Consider the following 21,405-nt stretch of genomic DNA (forward strand, 5'->3'; position numbering starts at 1 on the left):
GGCTGTGGCTTCCTCTCTGATGGCAGCCAGTGTCCCTGGTCCTAACATCCCCCCTCCAACTGCTACTTCCCAGTCCCAGTGTCCTCAACCCCAACCCATCCCATACACACATACAGATAAGCATGCACATAAGACATCACACAAGAACGGCACAGACTAACACAGGCACCACAGTTCAAGCCACAAGCACTCACAAAAACAACAGACAGATGCACACACAACAACATCCACTGCCTCCACTGTCTCCCCCTCCTCCTTCCTCACAGTCACATCCAAACTCACACCTGCATGCACTGCATCAACAGTCCCAGACCCTGCCACCTGTACACCCTTGCCCACAGACACCACAAGAGCAGACATGCACCCGCCACACACCACATGGGCAGACACCACCACCACCGCCATCACAACCTCATGCGGCACACCCACCTCACTTGCACACATCACCACAACATCCATCCACACGTCCTGTTTGTCCTCTCCCACCCTGTCTGCCCTCTCCTCCAAAGAAACACAAATGCTTGCACTCAGACCCCCCAAAACCATCCACCTCACACATGCACTGTCCATGCACCTGCACCCAAGTCCAGCACACCTACTCCTCCTACTACCACTTCCTCTACCTCCACTCCCATCCCTCCTCCCACATCCCACTCCCAAAGTCCCTAAGAAGGTTTTCCTTGCCCATCTTGACCTCTTCCCTACCCCCGCCTACCCGTCCTGCCCGTAAGTGCAAGGTCTCAGCCACCCAGCCCAGCCCAGCACTTCAGCCAACCAGTCTGCAACTGCTCCCAACCAAAAATCCACTGCTGGCACTAAGGGCCCCTGAGTGGGATGGCAGGCACTCCCGCAAGGACACACCTCTGCTTCAAAAACAGAGGTCTAGGGTGGAAGAACCTAAGAGACAGAGGACAGGGTCAGTGGAGGCACCTCCTAAACCTGGAGGCAAGGACACGAGTCACATGACAAAGGCCAAGGGGGCCCCTCACAGGAATGAACCCAAGGATCCCCATCCACCACCTGAGGGCAAGGATCCCCCTCCACCACCAGAGGCTATGTAGCCCCCCTCCATAGACTATGGCCTAAGACTCTCCTCCAGGGACAGTGGACAAGGAGCCACCTCCAGAACCAGTGGGCAAGGATCCCCCTCCAGAACTAGTGGGCATGATACCCACTCCAGAGACTGTGTCCTAAGACTACCCTCTAGGGACAGTGGGCAAGGAGACCCCTCCAGAACCAGTGAGCAAGGAGCCCCCTCCAGGGACAGTGGGCAAGGAGCCCCCTCCATCAGCAGTGGGCAGGATAATCACTCCAGCTGAAGCGCCCCCCTTACCACTGAGGTGCCTGCCCATTTCCAACATGATGCCCCTGAACAGTGGAGTCCGGATGATGTCAGAAGTCAAGTTGGGACTTGGACGATGCCCTGTGGCCATGTGGCCCTATAGTACTTTGGACTGGCCACTGGCCCAATCTGTGCATTGATATTTATATAGTTATTTATTTATTCAATATGATGGCTGTTGGCAGCAAATGACAGTGGTTGTACTACAGGTATGTGTCCTTGCATTCTTTGCTCCTAGGTCCTGTAACTGTCAATGTACTGTGCAGCTGGTTGCGTGTGTGTGTATGGTGTGTGTTGTGCATGTTTGTGTCACTCTCCTTTTCCTCCCTCCCTCCCTTGTGTGCTAAGCGGCTGTACTCACCGTCGTCATCTTCAGCGGTGTTGGTGCTCCAGGACGGCCATGGCATGGTAGAGCATGGGGAAGACTTGGAGTTCAGCTTCCATGGCAGCCGCAGAGTCCTCTGTGTCCCTGAAGGTGGGTCTTTCCTTTTCTGTAATATCTTTCCACCAGGCTTTTGATGGCGTTGCTAATGCACTACCGCCGGGGTCGGTAGTGTTAACGCCCTGGCGGTTGGTGTGGTACATTGGCAGTCTATGGGAGGCTTCACTGCCATGGTCATAATTTGGCCGTAATTACCCCCAAGCTGTTGGCGGTACTGACCGCCACTTTAACAGTGGCAGTCAGTACACCGCCAATGTCATAATGAGGGCCTTAATATTATCTGTAAGACTCATGGTTTGGAAATAAGTTAAACCAAAAGCTAAAGGAAATGTAACTTTGGAAAGTACTCAGGAGAACGTCTCTGAATTCGACTATTTAGGGGTGAGATTCATTGACTCCATAACTGAGAGGCCCAGATTGAGAAAAGCTCATTAAGTTTGAAGCATCAAACTTGGGCAATTATAAAGTTCACCCGGGCCTTTACGGGTCAGAATTGTGGGGTAGCTGCAAGTTAGATCCACTTGAGAAAAGTGAGAATATTTTTATCAAAACATTGTTGGAAGCTCCCAACTAGTGCACTGCTACTCCCATTAAGACTGAATCTAAACTTAAAATCAATTTCTATTGTAGTCAATTTAAAGCCTATTTTATATTTTATATTGGATTCGTATATGGACAATAAAGGAGCTGGTGCCCTATAGAGAATGTCCCAGAAGCATATTAGGCAAGTCTTTGTCACATACAGTTCTTGGCTATGTTATATAAATACATGGTTGAGTAGGCTGGGATTGAGTGAGAATTGATTGCGTCCCTCTTCAATTCCCGCAGGTGCTTGCGAATCTGTGAGGTCAACCTCTTGGCGCATTGGTCTAAGCACTAGGCTTGCTGCTGTTCCGACAGTCAGCCTTTCTGATCTTTTTCTGATGATTAAGTGCAACTTTAAAATTTGAGAAATTCATGGATCACCTAATTCTCTCTCAGTTTACTAAGGCTTTGTTTATTAAATTTAGATTAGGGATTCACCCATTCGCCACTTTTTCCTGCTCATGGACCAAAAATAGCAATTTAACAAACTTATGTCCTGTGTGTTTCCAGGCAGAAGAGAATGAAGAGCACTTGTTATTTGTTTGTAGTGCTTATGCGAAGGAACATGCTCGGTCGATTATCCCTCTGTGTCGCTCTCTGGGAACCAGAGACCAACAAAATGCACTGAGAATATGCAAGAGAGACAATCGAAGCTGCATTGTTCTTTCGATTCCAGAATACTTGCAATCAATCTGGCAAATAAGATCAAAAAAGCGTTGCTATAGTGGGATATTCAGGCAAAGCTCAAAGCACAGAGCACATCAGATGCTACCATCTCAATGAATCTTGCAAGGTCTTATCAGTGAAGTTGGCTGTAATGGGGGCTTTTCATACCCAAACATGCTCCCTGCTAGAGTTCTTTTTATAGAGGTTTTATAAGAAAGGAATGTTTGCTAGTTATTGATCTGGGCTAAGGCTTAGTAAGTTACCAATTAGTATATTTTTAACCTGCCCAGCAAACTTGTCAATGTCTCCTGGGGAGCACAACAGATGCTTTTGAGGTTTTAGCCTGACCAGTTTTAGGCTTTTTAGTATATCTGTCTAGAATTTTGTTTCACTTATATGCTTTATTTTAAATTAATTTAGTAGGCCAAGGATACTACATGTATTTATCTAATTATACAATTGTACATTGTACCTTTATGAGCTGCTAATATTTATGTTGATATATGTTTTTATATTTACTTTTATTGTAATGTTAACTAAAAGCTTTTTTTATGATGACTCAAACCTCACACAAAATAAATGCTTTTAAAACATTCAGACCAAAGTTAAAAGTGTTGTAGAATTCCATAAGGAGATTCAAGGGCCCTGGAGTTAGCAATACTGGCTGAATGTTTAATTCCACATGCTTTAACATATTTGGGGCTGATTTAGACATTGGTGGATGGGTTACTCTGTTACAACGGTGACGGATTTCCCATTCTTTCCTATAGGATTTAGATTTCCACAGACGGGCTATCCGTTGTGATGCAGTAACTCATCTGCTAAACTCTAGATCAGGCCCATATTTACCATCTGATCAGAGCAGGTGGGTAATGTCTGCAGGAGCTCCTGTGGGGAGCAAGAGGGGAAGGAAGGGAGATGGTGAGAGTGGATGGGGCAATGAAAGAGTATTGGCCGGCCAGGGGGAGGACTGCATGCCACCTGTTCCTTGGATAAGGGTCAGGCGGGACCTAGGGTCACCGGCAAAACCAGCTCCGGTGCTCCAGCTTTTGGAAGATGCACTGCGTGAACACCGGACCACTGATAATAGTGCGGTGTAAAACTGCGGAGAGGAATTCTGGCCTCCACAATTTGTAAACGTGGCCTTTGTGTGATGCATCATGGTTAGTTGTAAAATACTTGGTATTGCATAACTGACCTTCAATGTCCAAGCCTGTATTTAAAAACATTTATTTTTCTGGCAAACCAGTTCAATGCCAGGGTCTGCAGAGTACTTTGGAATTCACTTTCTAATAGAGCCAATAGGAATTTCTGAAATTCTAAATAACCCTTAACATTGTTTTATTACGGTCTCACTACTTTATTGTGTTTTCCACTTTTAAGGTGTGTGATTGGGCTTCAAATACCCTCAAAAGTTGGACAGACAGACAGACAAACAGACTGGCAGGCAGGAAAATGGCTAGACTGACAGAGATGGATGGGGTTAGAAGGAACAAGCAAAATACGTCATTTAGATGAATAACTGACAAGACTGGAGGAGTGCGGCTTCCTACCCGCACTGTATCTATTGCTAAATTTATTGATTATAGGAATCTCCATCCCAAGCTAGTCAGCAAATTCTTCTCCTCAGTCTACCAGTATATTCAGTTCCTGTCTCCTCCCAGAAACATTGTTTAGATATTATGTAGGACATCGCTCTTCCAAACTGGAGCGTAACGGTTCCTATGTTGCTTGTGTTCCGATTCACAGTGGGCCTGGCCTGGCAGTCCAGGCTGGGCTGCTCCCATTGGAGAAGGGCAAAGACGGATTTGCATATGGCTGGGTCCAAACTGGGGTGGCGTGGTGAGCAAAAAACTGATGGATTACACCCAGATCTTTGTGACTGGGGGTGAATGTTTCCATTGTTCAGCATTCCGGCCATCCTCTGTTCTTTTTCCTTTTGTCGCCCTAAGTGGCTACGGTATGCTCAGACAAGAGCCCGTGCCCACTGTGCCACTGGATTCAAGCTAGCCTGGCTGATAAGGGGTGATACCCCGAAACTGGTCCCAGGATGCTTGTTTCCAGTTTTTGCATATGGCTGGGTCCATTGAGGGGGCATGGTGAGCACAAAACGATGAATTGCGATGCCGCCTGAGCGACTGCCAGTGGCTGAGGTTAGTTCAGGCCTTCCATCCATCCCCTTGCTGTCTTTACACCTCTGTGTGCAAGTGGTCTGGCAAGGTAAGATGTCAGTCTTGTCTCCTTGGAAGTTTAAGGGATTCCAACCTAACCGTGAGGTGAAGTCATGCAAGCAGTCATGGAAGGCCTCACATGGAGAGAGAGTGATCTGCTGGGTGCAGTCAGTATATGTCATGAGGTTTACTCCTCGAGATCTCCTCAGTTGGCCAGAGGGCTTAGATAGATATTGAACAAGGTCTGACACCTTGGCCAAGCTTTAAACCTGGAACAGAAAGGAGGGAGAAGGATGGCTTGAGACCTGTTTTTTATGTAAGATTTACTCCATGTCTAAACTCTGACACTGAGCTCAAACGGTCTGGAGATTGGAGTGTTATGGGAAACTGTATCAAAAGCGGCAGACAGATGAAGAAACACAAGGGCTAGACCATTGTTTGCCTCCGTTCAAACGCATTGGCTGCCAATAAGTTGTCAGAAAAGTTAGCGTAACTGTCGCATGTGTTCACATGGTTGTGACGTACATGCAGTATTCGTTAGTGTCCGTGTAATGGAGAAAATCTCACTTGCCTGATCGGGAGCATCAAAGCTGACTTTAATTTTGATCTAAGTCAGTGACTCAATTAATCCTCCACAATTTTTCTATTCTCTTCATTCCAACTTGACAACTTTAAAAGTGTCATTGTACCTAAAGTGTCATTGTACCAAGGTGCTGATGGGCATGAATGTGACTGAATTGCCATATGGCAGGTTTTCTTATCATCAGTCTGTACCTGGGAAGGATTTAGAGGTGATCAGGCCAGACCTGAGACTTTATCTTCAGACCTGAGGCTTTATTTTCATCACCAGCTTGGTCCTCTTCCTGCAGGAGGAAAGATTAGTTTGAGTCTGTGGCCTTCTTTATGAGTGTGTCCAGATACCAATTGCCCAAGACCCAAAGCCACTGATTCGATGATATCCATAACTTGTGAATTGATTGGGGCATCTGACCATACTAAACTCACCCAATACAAAAACAGCAACATTAGCGTGCGTAAAGGATAACGTGCGATACCCACAATGACCTTAGAGACTGTGATATGTAAGAAACATCTAGCAGTTCTGCGTGAACACCTTCCCTCCATTGAAGAGTGTTCAGGCTCCAGTGACCTCTGAGTATGGCCGCCACCTCGCCCCCACTACATGGAAGTCTGGTGTACATGTATGATTTTAAAGCCACCAGGGTAGGCTCTTCCTACATGTGGCTAAAATAATTTGATGTCCAGGTTTCTGTTTTGAAAAGAAGAGCCAACGTTTCTAAAATCAGTAATTTGTTGATTCCATCAGCGCGTTTGACCAGAGCATTTATTAAAGCCCACTTAATATGTATTTTAGTCCTGGCTTGTGAGTTCGAGCATTCCAAAGGCCTTCCCTCAAATGGCCTCATGGGAGGCATCGCCTCAGAGGTCGGATGGGCAGAGTGGATGGCCGCCCTCAGCCAGTGGGCGGATCGCGCACATGTGGATGCATTTGTGCAACCACAGAACACGTCCTCTACACCGCCATGTCTCCAACACGCAACAACCCCGCACTACAGCCCACGTCAGTGGCTCACGCTTATTGGTGATACAATAATCAGAGCAATGGTGACGAGGAACAGCTCAGAACGGCCCTCAGTCCCCTGTCAAGGGTTTCACTCACCCGTCTACAGCTTCACTGACCTTCATCCGACTTCACTCCACTATCTATTTCTGCACTCCTACCTCCGAGGCATTGAGTACCTGCCCGGGGCTTTCCCACCGCCTGGGCCTTCACTCACTTCTGGTACTTCAGTCCCCTCTGTAAGACCTTCTTTTGCTTAGCTGTCTGGGACTGCACTCACTCGTCCAGGATTCACTCACCTGTTTGAGGCTTCACACGTGTTTGGGGTTTCACGCACCTGTCTGGGGCTTCAGTCACTTGTCCAACGGTCCACTCACCTGTTTGAGGCTTCACACATCTGTTTGGGGTTTCATGCACCTGTCTGGGGCTTCACTCACCTGTTTGGGGTTTCACGCACCTGTCTGGGGCTTCAGTCACTTGTCCAACGGTCCACTCACCTGTTTGAGGCTTCACACATCTGTTTGGGGTTTCATACACCTGTCTGGGGCTTCAGGAAGCTGGCTGGGAATTCACACACCTGTCTGGAGCTGCACTTCCCTGTGAGTGGCTACACTTCACTATATGGGGCTTCACTCATTTGTCTGGGACTTCACTCAGCTGTCTCGGGCTTCAGTCCAATGTCTGAGGCTTCACTGTTCTTTCTGTGGCTTCACCGCCTGGAGCTTCACTCACTTGCTGGGAGTTTCATTCACCTGTCTGGGGCTCCTCTCTCATGTCTGAGGACTCCCTCAGTTGTCTAAGGCCTCACATATAGTTTAAGACATATTCGTTTTCCGTGCTGTTTCATTCAGGTGCATTCACTTTACGACATCTAACTTTTCTGTGCTATATCATTTAGGCGCATTTATTTTATGATATGTAGCTTTTCCTTGCTATTTCACCAAGGTGTGTTTATTTTATGATGTGTACATTTTCGGTGCTATTTCATCAAGGTGTATTTATTTTATGATGTGTAAATTTTCGGTGCTATTTCATTTAGGTTCATTCATTTTAGGACGTGTACATTTTCCGTGCTATTTCAAAAAAGTGCATTTATTTTATGATGTGTACCTTTTCTGTGTTACCTCATTTAGGTGCATTTATTTTACGACGCATAGCTTTCCTGTGCTATTTCATGATGTGCATTTACTTTATGACGTGTACCTTTTCGTGCTGTTTCATTTAGGTGCATTTATTTCACGACGTGTAACTTTTTTGTGCTATTTCATTTAGGTGCATTTATTTTAGATTGTGTAACTTTTCTGTGCTGTTTCGTTTTTTTGCATCTACTTTACAAGGTGTAACCTTTCTGTGCTGTTCAATATGTGCATTTACTTTTCGACGTACACATTTTCTGTGCTATTTCTTTTAAGTGCATTTACTTCATGAAGTATCATTTTTCTGCATTTACGTTATTTTTAAAAAATATTTTCTTTATTGGCATTAGCATATGCAGGCTGTCAGGTGATGTACAGACAGTGCACATTGTTTATCAACAGACAAGTTGGTACGTAAGTACAGTCTTCATGGTTGTTCAGCGCCTTTTGATATAAACACATTTAGAACTTTTTCATAATGTCAGTAGTGCTCAACAACAGTGAGTGCCACAAAAAGGGCAACCAACCTAATGTGCCCACTATGCGATAAAGTTAAGAGTGGAGGAAACACTTCGTCTGGCCTCACTTCTGTAAGCCAGTAGTAGGTGTGTATTTTAGGAGGGCACCCCAACGGGGTGATGGGAGGAGAGGAGTGTAGGGGAGACAGTAGAGGGGAGCAGAGGGTCACATGAGAGCTCTTATTGAAGGTGTCCTCCTCAGCCAAGAGGCAGCTTCTCCATGTTATCCTCATCCAGCCGCGGTCTGTCACAATGGGTTGAGGGGCCACGCACCTCACCTTTTGCCCAACACGAAGAGTGTCCATCAGGCTGAGCAAAAGTCAGCCTGAGAGACACTCTTCACGTTCAGGTCAGGCAGCCAGGAGTGAGACATGCGCCAAATGTGCATGCGCCTGGTTGCCTGAGCTGAATTTTCCCACCCTGAAGATGTCACAGCTCTTTGGGAATTTTCCTGTTCAGCCTGGCAAAGCACCTCGAGGCCCTCCCCCTCATGATGAGGGTCAATGTCACTGATTGCCTCGGATCTGGGTGCTTCAGTTTTAAGCCCTGAAGTGTCCAGGGGTGAGTGTCAATCAGTTGACACCTTGTCACAGAGTGGGGTGGTGTCAACAACTCTCACTGATCCCATCCCACCCCACTCTATGAGAAGGTGGGGACTGCTGCCTGCCCTCATTGGCTGTTCTATGGTCAACCAATGAGGGCAGGTAGCAGTACCAACCCTCCTGGGACCTCTGAGGCTTTTTAAAATGTTTGGTGCACGCGGGCATGCGTGTGTGTATGAATATTTGGGAGTATATGTGTGAGTGTGTGCGTGTATGATTGCATGGGTGTGCGTGAGTATGTATATGTGCACGTGTGCCCCATCCACCACCATCCCAGCTAAAATGAGCATCCACCTCTGCCTAGTTATTTGCGAGGACAGCAGGGGCGGTGGTCGCACCTGCCTAGTGCGTGCACCTGAGGCTGTGTGTAGGGAGAACATGTCATGCTCGTGGTGGACGAATTTAGTGCTGTCCATGTGTAAGACCCTCAGGGAGATTTATCATTGTTTTTTGATGTGGGCCGGCAGTTGCTCAGTGAGCTTGCTCTATTTGTGCGCTATGGGGAATTCGCAGAGCCCTCTCGATTCTTTAGTTTATGGCGCCTGTTGTTCCGCAGCCGCCCATTGTTTAAGTGCATTCTGCCATTTCATCAGAGAAGGGGCTGCGGTGCTCTACCATGCCATTGTCACCACACACGTTGGGCTAGTAAGGGAACAAAGTCAATCAACCTGGTCTTAGCCCTGTCTGTCTTCAGTCTCTTAAATACTCCCAAAACACAGCTCTCAGGAGCACATATGACCAGGCGCTCCCGGTGCAATAACCAGTGCATCAGTCCCCTGGCTCCAGTGATGGGTGAGCCGCGGGCAGATCCACAACATGTGGAGAAGGTCATCTTCTGGAGATGCACATCTGGGGCAGTGTGCAGCAGGTCAGGAGGCGTTTCCCTAATCCAGCCGGTGTAAGGAAGGCTCTGTGGAGAACATGAAGCTGTGTGAATTGCAATATAGAGTTATGTGATACTCTGTGGGGGTATTGCACCACTTTGTGCCCTATCTAGGTCTGTTTCCTCATGGTCACGATTGTAGCTGGGCACGGTGCAGCCACCAAACAAACTGTCTATCCAATCCAGAGGCTTGCAGGGTCTGCAGAGTCTCATGTGTTGGTGCTTCACTTGGAACCGCCTGCCACTGGGTGCAAAGTGCTGGTTTAATCCATTCATATTGCATAAATTGCCCCTCGTGTGGGCCATATTTATCACGGAGTTCTTGGATGCTCATCAAAGAGCCACCATTAAAGAGCTCTCCAATGCTTGTGACAGAGCCGACTGACCATTGCATTAAGGACGTGGGGGGCGCTCTGCCAATGCGCAGGAGGGGACCGGAGAGTAGTAACCCAGGGCCATAGGGAGGGTGGGCAGGGTAGGCAATAAGCCCGGCTTCAATGCACTCACGGCCACCGCCATCAGCTTGGGGTCGCCAGTTGTATGGTAGGGGGTCAGAAACAATAGTCTTTGCAATGCCCCTGCATCTAGCAAAGTTGTGTCCCGAAGGGAGTGACCTGCTATCTGCCTGGCAGCCATTGTAGCTGGGCCGCGATATATTATTTCTCAAATTTGGGAACTCACAATCCCCCTCTCTTTGTAGGTAGCTGAAGCGTCAATAGAGCCACTCGTCTCGGCAAGGCTCCCCATACCAGCTCTATGAGGAGCACAACAAGTTCCCCCCAAAACAAATCTGGGCAATATTGTGGGAATGTTAATAAAATAATATAACAGTCGGGCAACAGAGCCATTTTGGCTATCACCACTGTGCCCACCATTGATGGGGCAGTGTAATACAACATTGAATTTGCACCTTAAGGGGACGCACCGCTGTTCCCTGATCGCCATCAATGTTATCTGCCTCAGCCTGGTATGTCAGCATGTCAACATATTTGAAGCAGTTCGGCGCACAGAGCAAGGCACCTAATCCATCTGGCAGAGCTCTAGGAAGAGCGTCCCAACAGAGCCGGAAGATGCACAATTTGTCCTAATTAGTCTTAAGTCCAGAAACCGGGTGGAACTTACGCACCATCTCCTCTATGTTAGTCAGAACTGCCCGGACATACTTAATATAGACCAGTAGGTCATCCACTTAGAGTGATCCCATATGTGTGCTCCCGGGTATAGAAATGCCCAAGTCTGCCTCTTCTCTGCAGAGGGACTCCGCCAGTGGTTCAATAGCGAGTGCAAAGAGTAAGGGAATAGGGGGCGTCTCTGCCGCGCACCTCTATGGATGGTGACGGGATTTGAGATGCACCGTCCTGTCTTCACTCTGGCTGTAGGTGTGGAGTACAGAGTCCTCACCCAGGCAGCAATGCGTCCACCAAACCCATGTTTGTGAAAGTATGGGGCCGAATCATAGGCAAGGATGGAATAAAGCCTTCTAATATTCAAGGACGTGCTGCAGCTTGGGACAAACCCACACTAATCTGTGTGAAACAAGGATAGCAGCTCCAACAGTATCCTGGTTGCCAGCAATTTGCTGAGGACCTTATAGTCTGCATTAAGTACAGAAAGGGTATGAAAAGCAGCCATATCCTTGACATCACTGCCAGGCTATAATCTAGAGATGATAAGGGCGTTGCTTGTGGAAGAAAGAATGCTTTCCTCTACAAGGACACTATGAAAGAGCATTACCATCTGAGGAACCAGCTAGGGAGAGAACGTTGAGTAAAACTCAGAGGGAATCCCATCTGTGCCAGGGACCTTCCCAGTTGCCAAGTCCCCAAGAACTGCCTTAATTTCTTGTTCAGTGATAAGGGCTTCCAAAGCAATCTGTTGGACCATTGTCAGGCGTGGGAGTTTGGTAGGCTGCAAGAGGTCAACACTAACTGTCGGGGATGGGGTGGTGCACTGATAAACTGCTGGTAGTATTGGAAAAATGCTGCTTTAGTACTTGTGTGAGGTACAGGTGCCTAAGGAGACCTCCAATAGAAGTAATGGCATGTGCATTAGGCAGGGTCTAAGCATACTCACTAGTAGTCTACCTGCCTTGTCGCCCTTGTTATGTGTTTTAGCAAGGTATGTATCATGGTCAAGGCACTGCAGCTTTCCCATGCCCTCTGCCTGCTGCTTTAGTAGTTCTGAATGTTGTTCTGCAGGTTGGCTTCCTGTAGGGAAGTGTGTCTTAGTGGTGCGTAGTTTGTTTCTAATTTGTGTTAAGTCTCCAGTAGTGAATTGCGAGCCCCTACAGTGGTCTGTATGCACAACCCCCGAACCAATGTTTTGAAGGCTTCCCATTCCATTAACGGTGAGGAAGCCGTGTTTTCATTCTCCGCAAAGAACTGACTGCTCAATGTGTCTCCATGTCATGCCTAAAGGGGAGATCGTCAACCATCGTGGTTTGCATGCGTCATGTAGGGATGGGCAACAGGAGCCTACCCCCAGCCCAAGGTTGCCTCTACAGGGTTGTGGTTGGGTGTAGTTTTAAGTTTGTGCTTCACCGCCTGGAAAAAGTGCATTTACAGTATAACAATATTTTATTATTCTTTGATAGTGTATTTCTAGCTCAAATATTATATATTCATGGAGAGTGACATTTAACAAAAAGTACAGTGACTCTGACTAATATGCAAGAGAATTCACGCACTTCTGTTCTCACTGTACAACACAGAAAACAGGATTCATTTTTCCCAAAATAAGTCTGAAAATGATACATCTTCAGATATTCCCAAGCGACCCTCTTCGATAAACCGCCTGCACCAAGGTGGCTCTTTTTCACTTACTGTCTTGAATGTTTCAGAAAAGTGATGTAACAGAGACAAGAACTAGGGCCTGATTTAGATGTTGGCGAAGGGGTTATTCCATCACAAGGGTGACGGATATCCTAAATTCCATAGGACATAATGGGATTTATATTTCATTGGATGGACTATCCGTCACCGCTGTGAGGGAGCAGCCCATCCGCCAACATCTAAATCAGGCCCTTAGTCTGCGCAAGGGCAGGCAGCAGACTGGAGAAATCTGAACAGCTGACAGGCATGAATGGATGCCCTGTGAGAAGGTCTTATTTTTGGCTAGAGTTTGCTGCTAATACATGTGTTAGATAGGACCAGGAGCCATGGCATTACGCCAAAGATTATCACAGAATATGCTCTCAATGTTCATATTATTCACATAGTGTGCCTTTCTATTAACCATAATTTTCGTATCTGCAATTACACTTTTAGCCTTTTACATTCCTTCTGCACAAAAAATGGACTTTAATATTTCAATAAAGACTTTAAAGGTACCAATGTGGAGTTATTTTATTTGTGCGTCTTTTGGGGAATAGAGTACCAGCAACTCATTAGAAAAATATATGTATTACTGACAGTCTGTGTAGAAAAGTAGCCTCTTTCTAGCTTGTTTACCCCCACTTTTGGCCTGTTTGTCAGTATGTGTGACTGTGTCTACTGGGATCCTGATAATCAGGGCCCCAATAGTTATGCTCTCCCACTTAAATTATGGTTGTTGCATACTGGTAACCCAGTATGTCACCCACAATTGGCATACTAGTGCCCCCTTATAAGTCCCTTGTACATGGTACTAAGGCACCCAGGGCATTGGGGTTCCAGGGGATCCCTATGGGCTGCAGCATTTCTTTTGCCACCCAAAGGCTTCTACAGGACTGCCATTGCAGCCTGCGTGAAAAGGTGCAATTTATACTGCACCAGGTCACTTATAAGTCACCCCTATAGCCGGCCCTTCAGCCCTGAGGGCAGGGTGCAGAGTACCTGTGTGAGAGGGCACCCCAGCACTAGCAGAGGTGCCCCCACGATCTCCAGGACCATTTTCCCGGACTTTGTGAGTGCAGGGACGCCATTTTACACGTGTACTGGACGTAGGTTACTAGCTACATAATGGTAACTCCAAACATAGGCATGTTTTGTATCAAACATATTGGAATCATACCCCAATGCTTTTGCGAGCATTGGTTGTATGATTCCATGCACTCTGGGGGCTTCTAGAGCAGCCCCCCAGTATTGCCATTCCAGCCTTCTGCGGTTTTCCAGGCAGCCCCAGCTGCTTCCACCTCACAGACAGGTTTCTGCCCTCCTGTTACTTGAGCAGCTGGAGCCCAGGAAGGCAGAACAAAGCATTACCTTTGGGGGAGGGGTGTTACACCCTCTCCCTTTGGAAATAGGTGTTACAGGCTTGGGAGGAGTAGCCTCTCCCAAGCCACTGGAAATGCTTTGAAGGGCACAGATGGTGCCCTCCTTGCATGATCCAGTCTACACCGGTTCAGGGACCCCCAGTCCCTGCTCAGATGTGAAACTGGACAAAGGAATGGGGAGTGACCACTCCCTTGTCCATCACCACCCCAGGGGTGATGCTCAGAGCTCCTCCACATTATCCCTGGGTTTTGCCATCTTGGATTCCAAGTTGGCAGGGAACTCTGGTGGCATCTGAGTGTCAGTGCCAACAGGTGATGTCAGAGCCCTCCCCTGATAGGTGCTTAACTGTTTAGCTGACCAATCCCCCTATCAGGGCTATTTAGGGTCTCTCTCTTGGGTGGATCTTCAGATTCCAAGATGCCAACAGGAATCCTCTGCATCCTTTACTTCATCTTCTTACCGAAGAAACTGCATCTAGCTCCTCCAGGAACTCTACAAACTGCAACAAAGAAGCAAAGATGACTTCTGCAACATGGTATCTTCAACTCCTGCCAGCAACTACAACTGTTTCCTGGTCGTGCATCCTCAGAGGACATCCTGTCTTTAGCCTGCACCAGAAGAACGAAGGAATCTCCCTTGGAGTGAAGGAGTCACTCCCCTGCTTCAGCAGGCACCTCTCTGCAATAACAAGCAGCTGTGTGGTCCCCTCTCCTGACGAGTTGCATGGATCCTGCATCACGGATGGTGGACTGAAGTGGTCCCAACGGTCCTGACATCCTACTGTCCAACTTTGGATAAGGTAACTGCTTGTCTCCCCACGCAAGACAGTACCCTTGTGCACTACGTGCTTTGCAGTTGCCAAGGCTTGTTGGCATCCTTCCACAAAGTTCTTCATGCACCGCGCAGCTCCAGCCCCCAGAACTCCTTCCTGCGAAGCACAGCTTCCTGCGTGGTTCTCCATTGGTGTGGGATCCTTTGTGTAGTGCTGCATAGGCCTCCTTTTGCACCTTCTTTGTCTCCATGCTGTGGGACTCCTGTGCATGCTGCCTGGTCTTCTGAGGGCTCTCTGAGTTGCTGAGAGCCACTCTGACTCCTCCTCCTGGGTTGAGTCTACCAGGTCCCTCCTGGTCCCGGGCAGCGTTATTTTCCCCTAACCACGAGCTTTGCTTGTGCCAAGGCTTGTTGGCGGAATCTAGCGATGCAAACCAGACTGTAATCTTCCATCCGGCGTGGGACATCATCTGCATCAACCAGGAACCCACATCCATCTTCTTGGTTGATGTACTGACTATTGTTCTTCACCGGTGGTTCTTCATTTGTACCTTCATCCGGGTTAGCAGGGGCTCCTGTTCTCCCTGGACTCTTCTGTTATTTTTGGACTTGGTCCCCTTCTTCCACAGGTCATCAGATCCAGGAATCCACTGTTGGTGTCTTGCAGTCTCTTCTGGTTCTTGCACTATCTTCTTTCTCATGTTCTTGTGTGTTCTAGGAAAGTAACTGTGATTTACTCCTGCTTTCCTGGGCTCTTGGGTGGGTTCTATTACTTATCTTTGGTGTTTTCTAATACTCCCAGCGCCCCTCTATACACTGCACTTGCCTTGGTGGGAAACCAACATTTGCATTCCACTTTCTTAATATATGGTTTGTGTTCCCCCTAGGCCCATTTCTAACTATTGTGATTTTCACTGAACTGTTTTACAGCTATTTCTGCATACTATTGTATATAATTTGTGTATTACTTACTCCCAAGGGAGTATAGTCTCTATGGTATTTTTGGCATTTGTGTCACTAAAATGAAGTACCTTTATTTTTGTAACAGTATTTTCTTTCATGTTTGTGAGTACTGTGTGACTACAGTGGTATTGCAAGAGCTTTGCATGTCTCCTAGATAAGCCTTGGCTGTTCAACTACAGCTACCCCTAGAGAGCCTGGCTTCTAGACACTGCCTACATTTCACTAATAAGGGATAACTGGACCTGGTATAAGATGTAAGTACCTTAGGTACCCACTACAAACCAGGCCAGCATCCTACAGTGTGTGACATGGTCTGAATGTTCACCCTTTGCACATTATCAGCAGGTAAGTTGTGGGATATGGATAGGTCACAACTTTTGTCTTCGTACCGCTCAAGCTGGTAAGTTGCCTATATGCCAAGAAGGTTCTACTGGGCTGTGTTTACAAGATAATGTGTAAAAATCAACTCAATTGTCTTCTACTTCACTAACCCATCCAGGGCTTATGTGCTTTCACCTATAGACCCATGCATTCAAAGCCCTGCACAATGAAGGACCTGCATACATCAACAAACGAATGACCTTCCACCAACCGACCAGACACCTGCAATCCACCTCCCTCTTCCTCGCAGACACCCCCGGATATGCCGATCCAACAGACGAGGATGCTCCTTGTCTAACCTGGCAGTCAAAGCATAGAACAACCTTCTCCTGCACCTCAGGAGAGCCACATTGCTCCGGGAATTCATGAAAGGACATGGCTGTTCTAATGAACAGAGCACACTGAAGCAGCTAGCAATTCCAGTCCCTTGGGAACCTCACGGGTGATTTGCCCTGCATTATAAATCCCAATTGATTGCTTGATTAATTGATAGGAGGCTTTACCGCCCTGGCTGGAGCTTCTGCCCTTTCTTGGGTATAGGGCTTTACTTCCCCATATCCAGCTTTGCAACTCTCCCCAGCGTGGGTTTCACTTACCTGTCCGACAAGTAGCCAAAGATGATGGCGCCGAATGTCACTCCCATGAAGAAGAAACTGGCTGATGCCTGGTTCATCCATTTTCGGTTGCAAACCAGATCCCACTGCAAATTAAGAAAAGGATATTGCATGACAAAGTGTCAAAGCATACAGCATCACATCAAGCACTGAGAAGTGATCTCTTACAAAACTTGAGTAGTGTCTGCAATGGGTGAGTCCCAAGTTAAGTCCTCTGGCTGCTGTGATGGTAAACCCTCAGAGGGGCATATTTATGAGAGGCTTGCGCCACCAAAGCATCACTTTCTTTTAGTGCAAGCATCTCAGCCATATCTATGAAACCATGCAAATCCACTGTGTGTGGCTTTGAATGCCCTCAGAGATACGGAGTAAGGCGCTGCATTTGTGCTGTGTTGGCTTCTTCGCCTTACTCTGCACCAGGGAGGCGTTCCATGGCCATTGCAGTGGGTTTTCGCATGCAACATGCATGGATTTTGATGCTGCCCCAGATTTACTTAATTACGTAAACCTGGGGCAGCGCCAGAATCTTACGTCTCCTTGTTTTTTCCTCTTTCCATGTAGAAAGAGGAAAACGCCTCTCAGATTGTTTTAAACAATCCTGCATGCAGCGCAGGCACACTTGCACCATGGGGAAAGGGTGCTTGCGGTGGCGCTAGGCAGCCAATTGTGCACCAGTGCAGGGGACAAGGACAGGAATACACTGTATTTCATAAATATGGTACATTCCTGCCCTTTCACATTGGCATAAGGCAGTACAGCAAAAATACTTGCGGTGCTGTCCTATGCCAATTGCCCACAAGTGTGGGTCAGAGTGAGATGCTGAGCTTATCTGCATTGCTTCCTGCCACCCACCACAATCCATTTGCTGTTATTTTTGCCTAGTGAAAGTTACAACTCTGTACCTCACATTCGGGACTAGCAATGACTTTGGGGGTATAGGATCTTGATAGTCGTGCAAGAACATATTCATCAAGGCCTGGCACCATTAGAGGGGTCACCACTATTTGTTACCCTCATGCTGTGAATGTTCACCATAAATACAGATGGGCTCTCTACGTCTAAGAGCCGGGTTTAGAGTTTGGTGGAGGGGGTTACTCTGTCACAAATGTGACGGATATCCTGTCCACTGTTTTACGATTCTATTATATCCTATGGGAATTGTGATACAGCGCACGGGATATTCATCACATTGTGACAGAGTAACCCGTCTTCCAAACTCTAAATCAGGCCCTAAGTGTTAGACCATTGTGAAAAATACAAGCCAGATAGACACCAATGATGTGGACCATAGATCCGGTACAGCAACAAGGCCGAGGTACTCAACGAGTAAGTACCCTCTTACACCACACAAGTACTTTCTGGAACTCCCACACTGAGAACACATCTCCCAACACCTGAGGACCTTCCACTGGCTACCGGTCGGGAAGCAAATCACCTTCAAGCTACTCACCCACACGTACAAGGCCATACACAACGCACGACAAGCCTACCTGAACCACTGCGTCTCCTTCCACACCACCGCCAGATCCCTACGCTCCACCTAGATGGCCCTGGCCACCATCCTTCGCATCCGTAAAACCACCGCCAGAGGACGATCCTTCACCTATATTGCAGCAAAGAGCTGGAATAACCTCCCCCTGCACCTCAGACAAACCATCTTTAGGAAGAACCTCAAGACGTGGCTCTTTTCGGATGAGACCCTTCTCCTCCTCCCCCAGCGCCTTGAGACCCTCACGGGTGAGTAGCCGCACTTTACAAAAACTGATTGATTGACTGATTGAGCACTTCTAGGTGAAGAATCACAAGTTACAGAGAGAACTAACGAAATACCAAAGGAGAGAAGAGGGTAGGGGTGAGTGAAATGTCATTTTAGCAAGGACAATTTTGCAAATGGTAAAATTAGCAACACATTGGTTGTGCATATGGATTCCTGCAGAAAATATTCCATAGGAATTGTTTTGCAAGAGAATTGTCCGGCTTAAAGTGAGTGCTTCCTTATATTTCCTCAGTAAAACCTGCTTTTGTTTAGATGTCTCGGATATCCACTCAAGTTACATACTTGTTCCGTTTGCTTTTCACAACCAACATTTTCACTCTGCAAACTGGTTTAAATTCATTAACCTAGGACAACAAATAAAAAAGTCTTTGCTTGTGCAAACATTCCCTATTGTTGCATTACCATTAGTCAGTGAAGTGAAAAGTAGAACACTTGGGCCAATATTTATGGGGAATCGGTGTAGGACAGAACCGCAAGTCTTCTTGCTGCGCTGTCCTACGCCAATGTGAAAGGTCAGGAACGTGTTGTATTTATAAAACATGGTTTATTCCCTTCCTCCTGCACTGGTGCACATTTGGCTGCCTGGTGCCAACGCTGGCACCCTCCTGCAGAAAAACAATCCGCAGAGGCGTTGTCCTCTTTCCATGCCGCAGAATGCACCAGTGATGGAAAGAAGAAAAAACAAGAAGAAATACAAATATTTCTCGTCGCTACGACACCTCTTGGGAATTGTAAAGTTTTGACTCATCCCCAGTTTCACATGGTCTTGTAAATCTAGGGATGCGTCAAAGTCCATGGGTGTTGCATAAAAACACGCAATGCAACACCCATGGAATGCCTCCCTCGCACAGAGTAAGGCAACGCAGCGACTTGTGCTGCTCAAGCCTCTCATAAATATCCCCCTTCGTACCGTGGTCCCCAGCGTATAGCTCAAGAGCAAGAATTTGCTCAGTGCACCCTAACATGTTGGTTCCAGATACCCCAACCACTGTGATATTCATTTTTGTCAGTGCTCCTCTGAACACAGAGTCATTTTCTTTTCAAAGAAGGGTGAGGGGGCTCTCCTGGTTCGAGCCCCCAAGCAGATCCTGTGTCACTAACACCCCAGAGCCTTGTCTGACAAATGCACAAAGGTCCAAGGTCCCTTGGATCTGATTTAGTGAAGCAGGAGCCCCTTCACTGGTGTGTTGGCGCCTGTAAAGGATGCTTCAAGCTTCCTGTCCCAGCAGATGCAAGAGCAGGAAGTGGTTCTTAATGGCTAGAGCGTCTGGGGAGAGGATGAGCAAGAACAACTTGGCGGAGGGGAATACTCCATCACACAGGGGACAGATATCCCGTCCGCCGTATTACAATCCCATTATATCCTATGGAGATCATAGACTTCGGCTGACAAGATATCAGTCATGTTTGTGATGAAGTAACCCGTCTGCTGAACTCCAAATCAGTCTCCATATCTGCTGCTTTTGCCTTCCTGCAGTTCGACCACCACAGACACTGTCACTGCGGCGCCCCTCCTCATGATTTCTCCCTTAGAAGCAAACCAGGCAGCGCAGTGCAGAGGCCGCGCGAGAACCCTTGGACACCACGGGGAGTCTTAAACTGGTGCTTTTCATCGGAGGGTGAGCTGGGTCAAACCGCGCAGAGTCAGGTGTACATCCATCCATTGGGCTGGTGCGAGTGTTCTACGTGTGCCAAGTGAGCCATCTAGGACATCACAGGGAGCCTACTGGGGAGGTATACAGGGGTGTAGCTTTGTGGAGGGGGGTGTTTGGGGTGTTACACCCCTTTAATAAATGTATTGTCTGATAAATAGTTGGACATAGGTGCCTTTATTTGTGTATGGTGAGGTATCTTTCTGATTTCATCAGGAGTTTTTACACACACACAGACAAAAAGGCACACCCATGCTCACTTTATCTTTTGAAAGTTCTCAAAAATATAATTTATTTTACAGTATATTGTGTTTACTCCCTTAGTACTCCTACCAATCCGCATTTCTCTCTCTTACTGCAGCCCCTTAGGCTCCTCTCATGCACCCTGCTTGTGGAATAATTCATTTAAAAATTAAAAGGCAGCCGGATTGTCGGAAAATCTGCAGCTGACACTTCAATCTTACTATCTAAACAACGCCCCTGGGTATCTTCACTACATAATCATAAGCTTTATTGAGTTATATCCAAGTCTGTGCACGTCAGTCAGTATTGTGGAGGTTTGTACAGCAAAGTAACTGGAGAATGACTGAAAATTCCAAAGTGATGCCTGAGGCTCCTTTGAAAGTAGCAATGCTTGCTGGCAGGACATTAAGGAATACTGTGATGCGTGAGTGATGGAGAATTGTGCACGCCTGCATCGCCCTGACGCTTGCATCTGCGATGCTCTGGGACCAGAGGCAGCAAAGCCGTCTCCACAACTCAAAGTAAATCCAGGCAGAGCAGAAGGATAATGATAAACAAATTCTAAATCAGGGTCTGAGGAATATTGGAGCCTGACATTATGGGCCTGATTTATACTTTTTTAGCGCCGCATTTAAAATTCAATTATATTTTGTACGTTTGTGCTGCTTTTGCGTCAAAAAATGACAAAACGAGGTACTAAAAAAATATAAATCAGGCCCTAAGTTTGGGTAAAGTACTAATATGGAGTTTGCAAAATGACATTACTACTGCAGTGTGGAAAGTTGCAGAACAGAATCTGTGCATTATGAAAACGTAAAAAGTATCCCACCGGTGGGGATATAGTGAATTGTAGAGTGGTCTTACACCCAACCACATTCTGCAAC

At 47.1% G+C, this 21,405-nt stretch overlaps 1 protein-coding gene across 2 annotated transcripts in view; it reads right to left on the reverse strand.

The window, feature by feature from the left end:
- LOC138296894 (solute carrier family 22 member 7-like) overlaps nucleotides 1–21,405 on the reverse strand; it is a 259,538-nt gene that overhangs the window by 139,432 nt on the left and 98,701 nt on the right. For both annotated transcript variants that reach the window (XM_069236390.1, XM_069236389.1), the window contains exon 2: nucleotides 16,832–16,935. In XM_069236390.1, coding sequence (XP_069092491.1) covers nucleotides 16,832–16,935 — 104 coding nt within the window. The remainder of the gene's footprint in view (nucleotides 1–16,831; nucleotides 16,936–21,405) is intronic.

Source organism: Pleurodeles waltl, chromosome 5, assembly GCF_031143425.1.
Source record: "Pleurodeles waltl isolate 20211129_DDA chromosome 5, aPleWal1.hap1.20221129, whole genome shotgun sequence".
Taxonomy (NCBI): Eukaryota; Metazoa; Chordata; class Amphibia; order Caudata; family Salamandridae; genus Pleurodeles; species Pleurodeles waltl.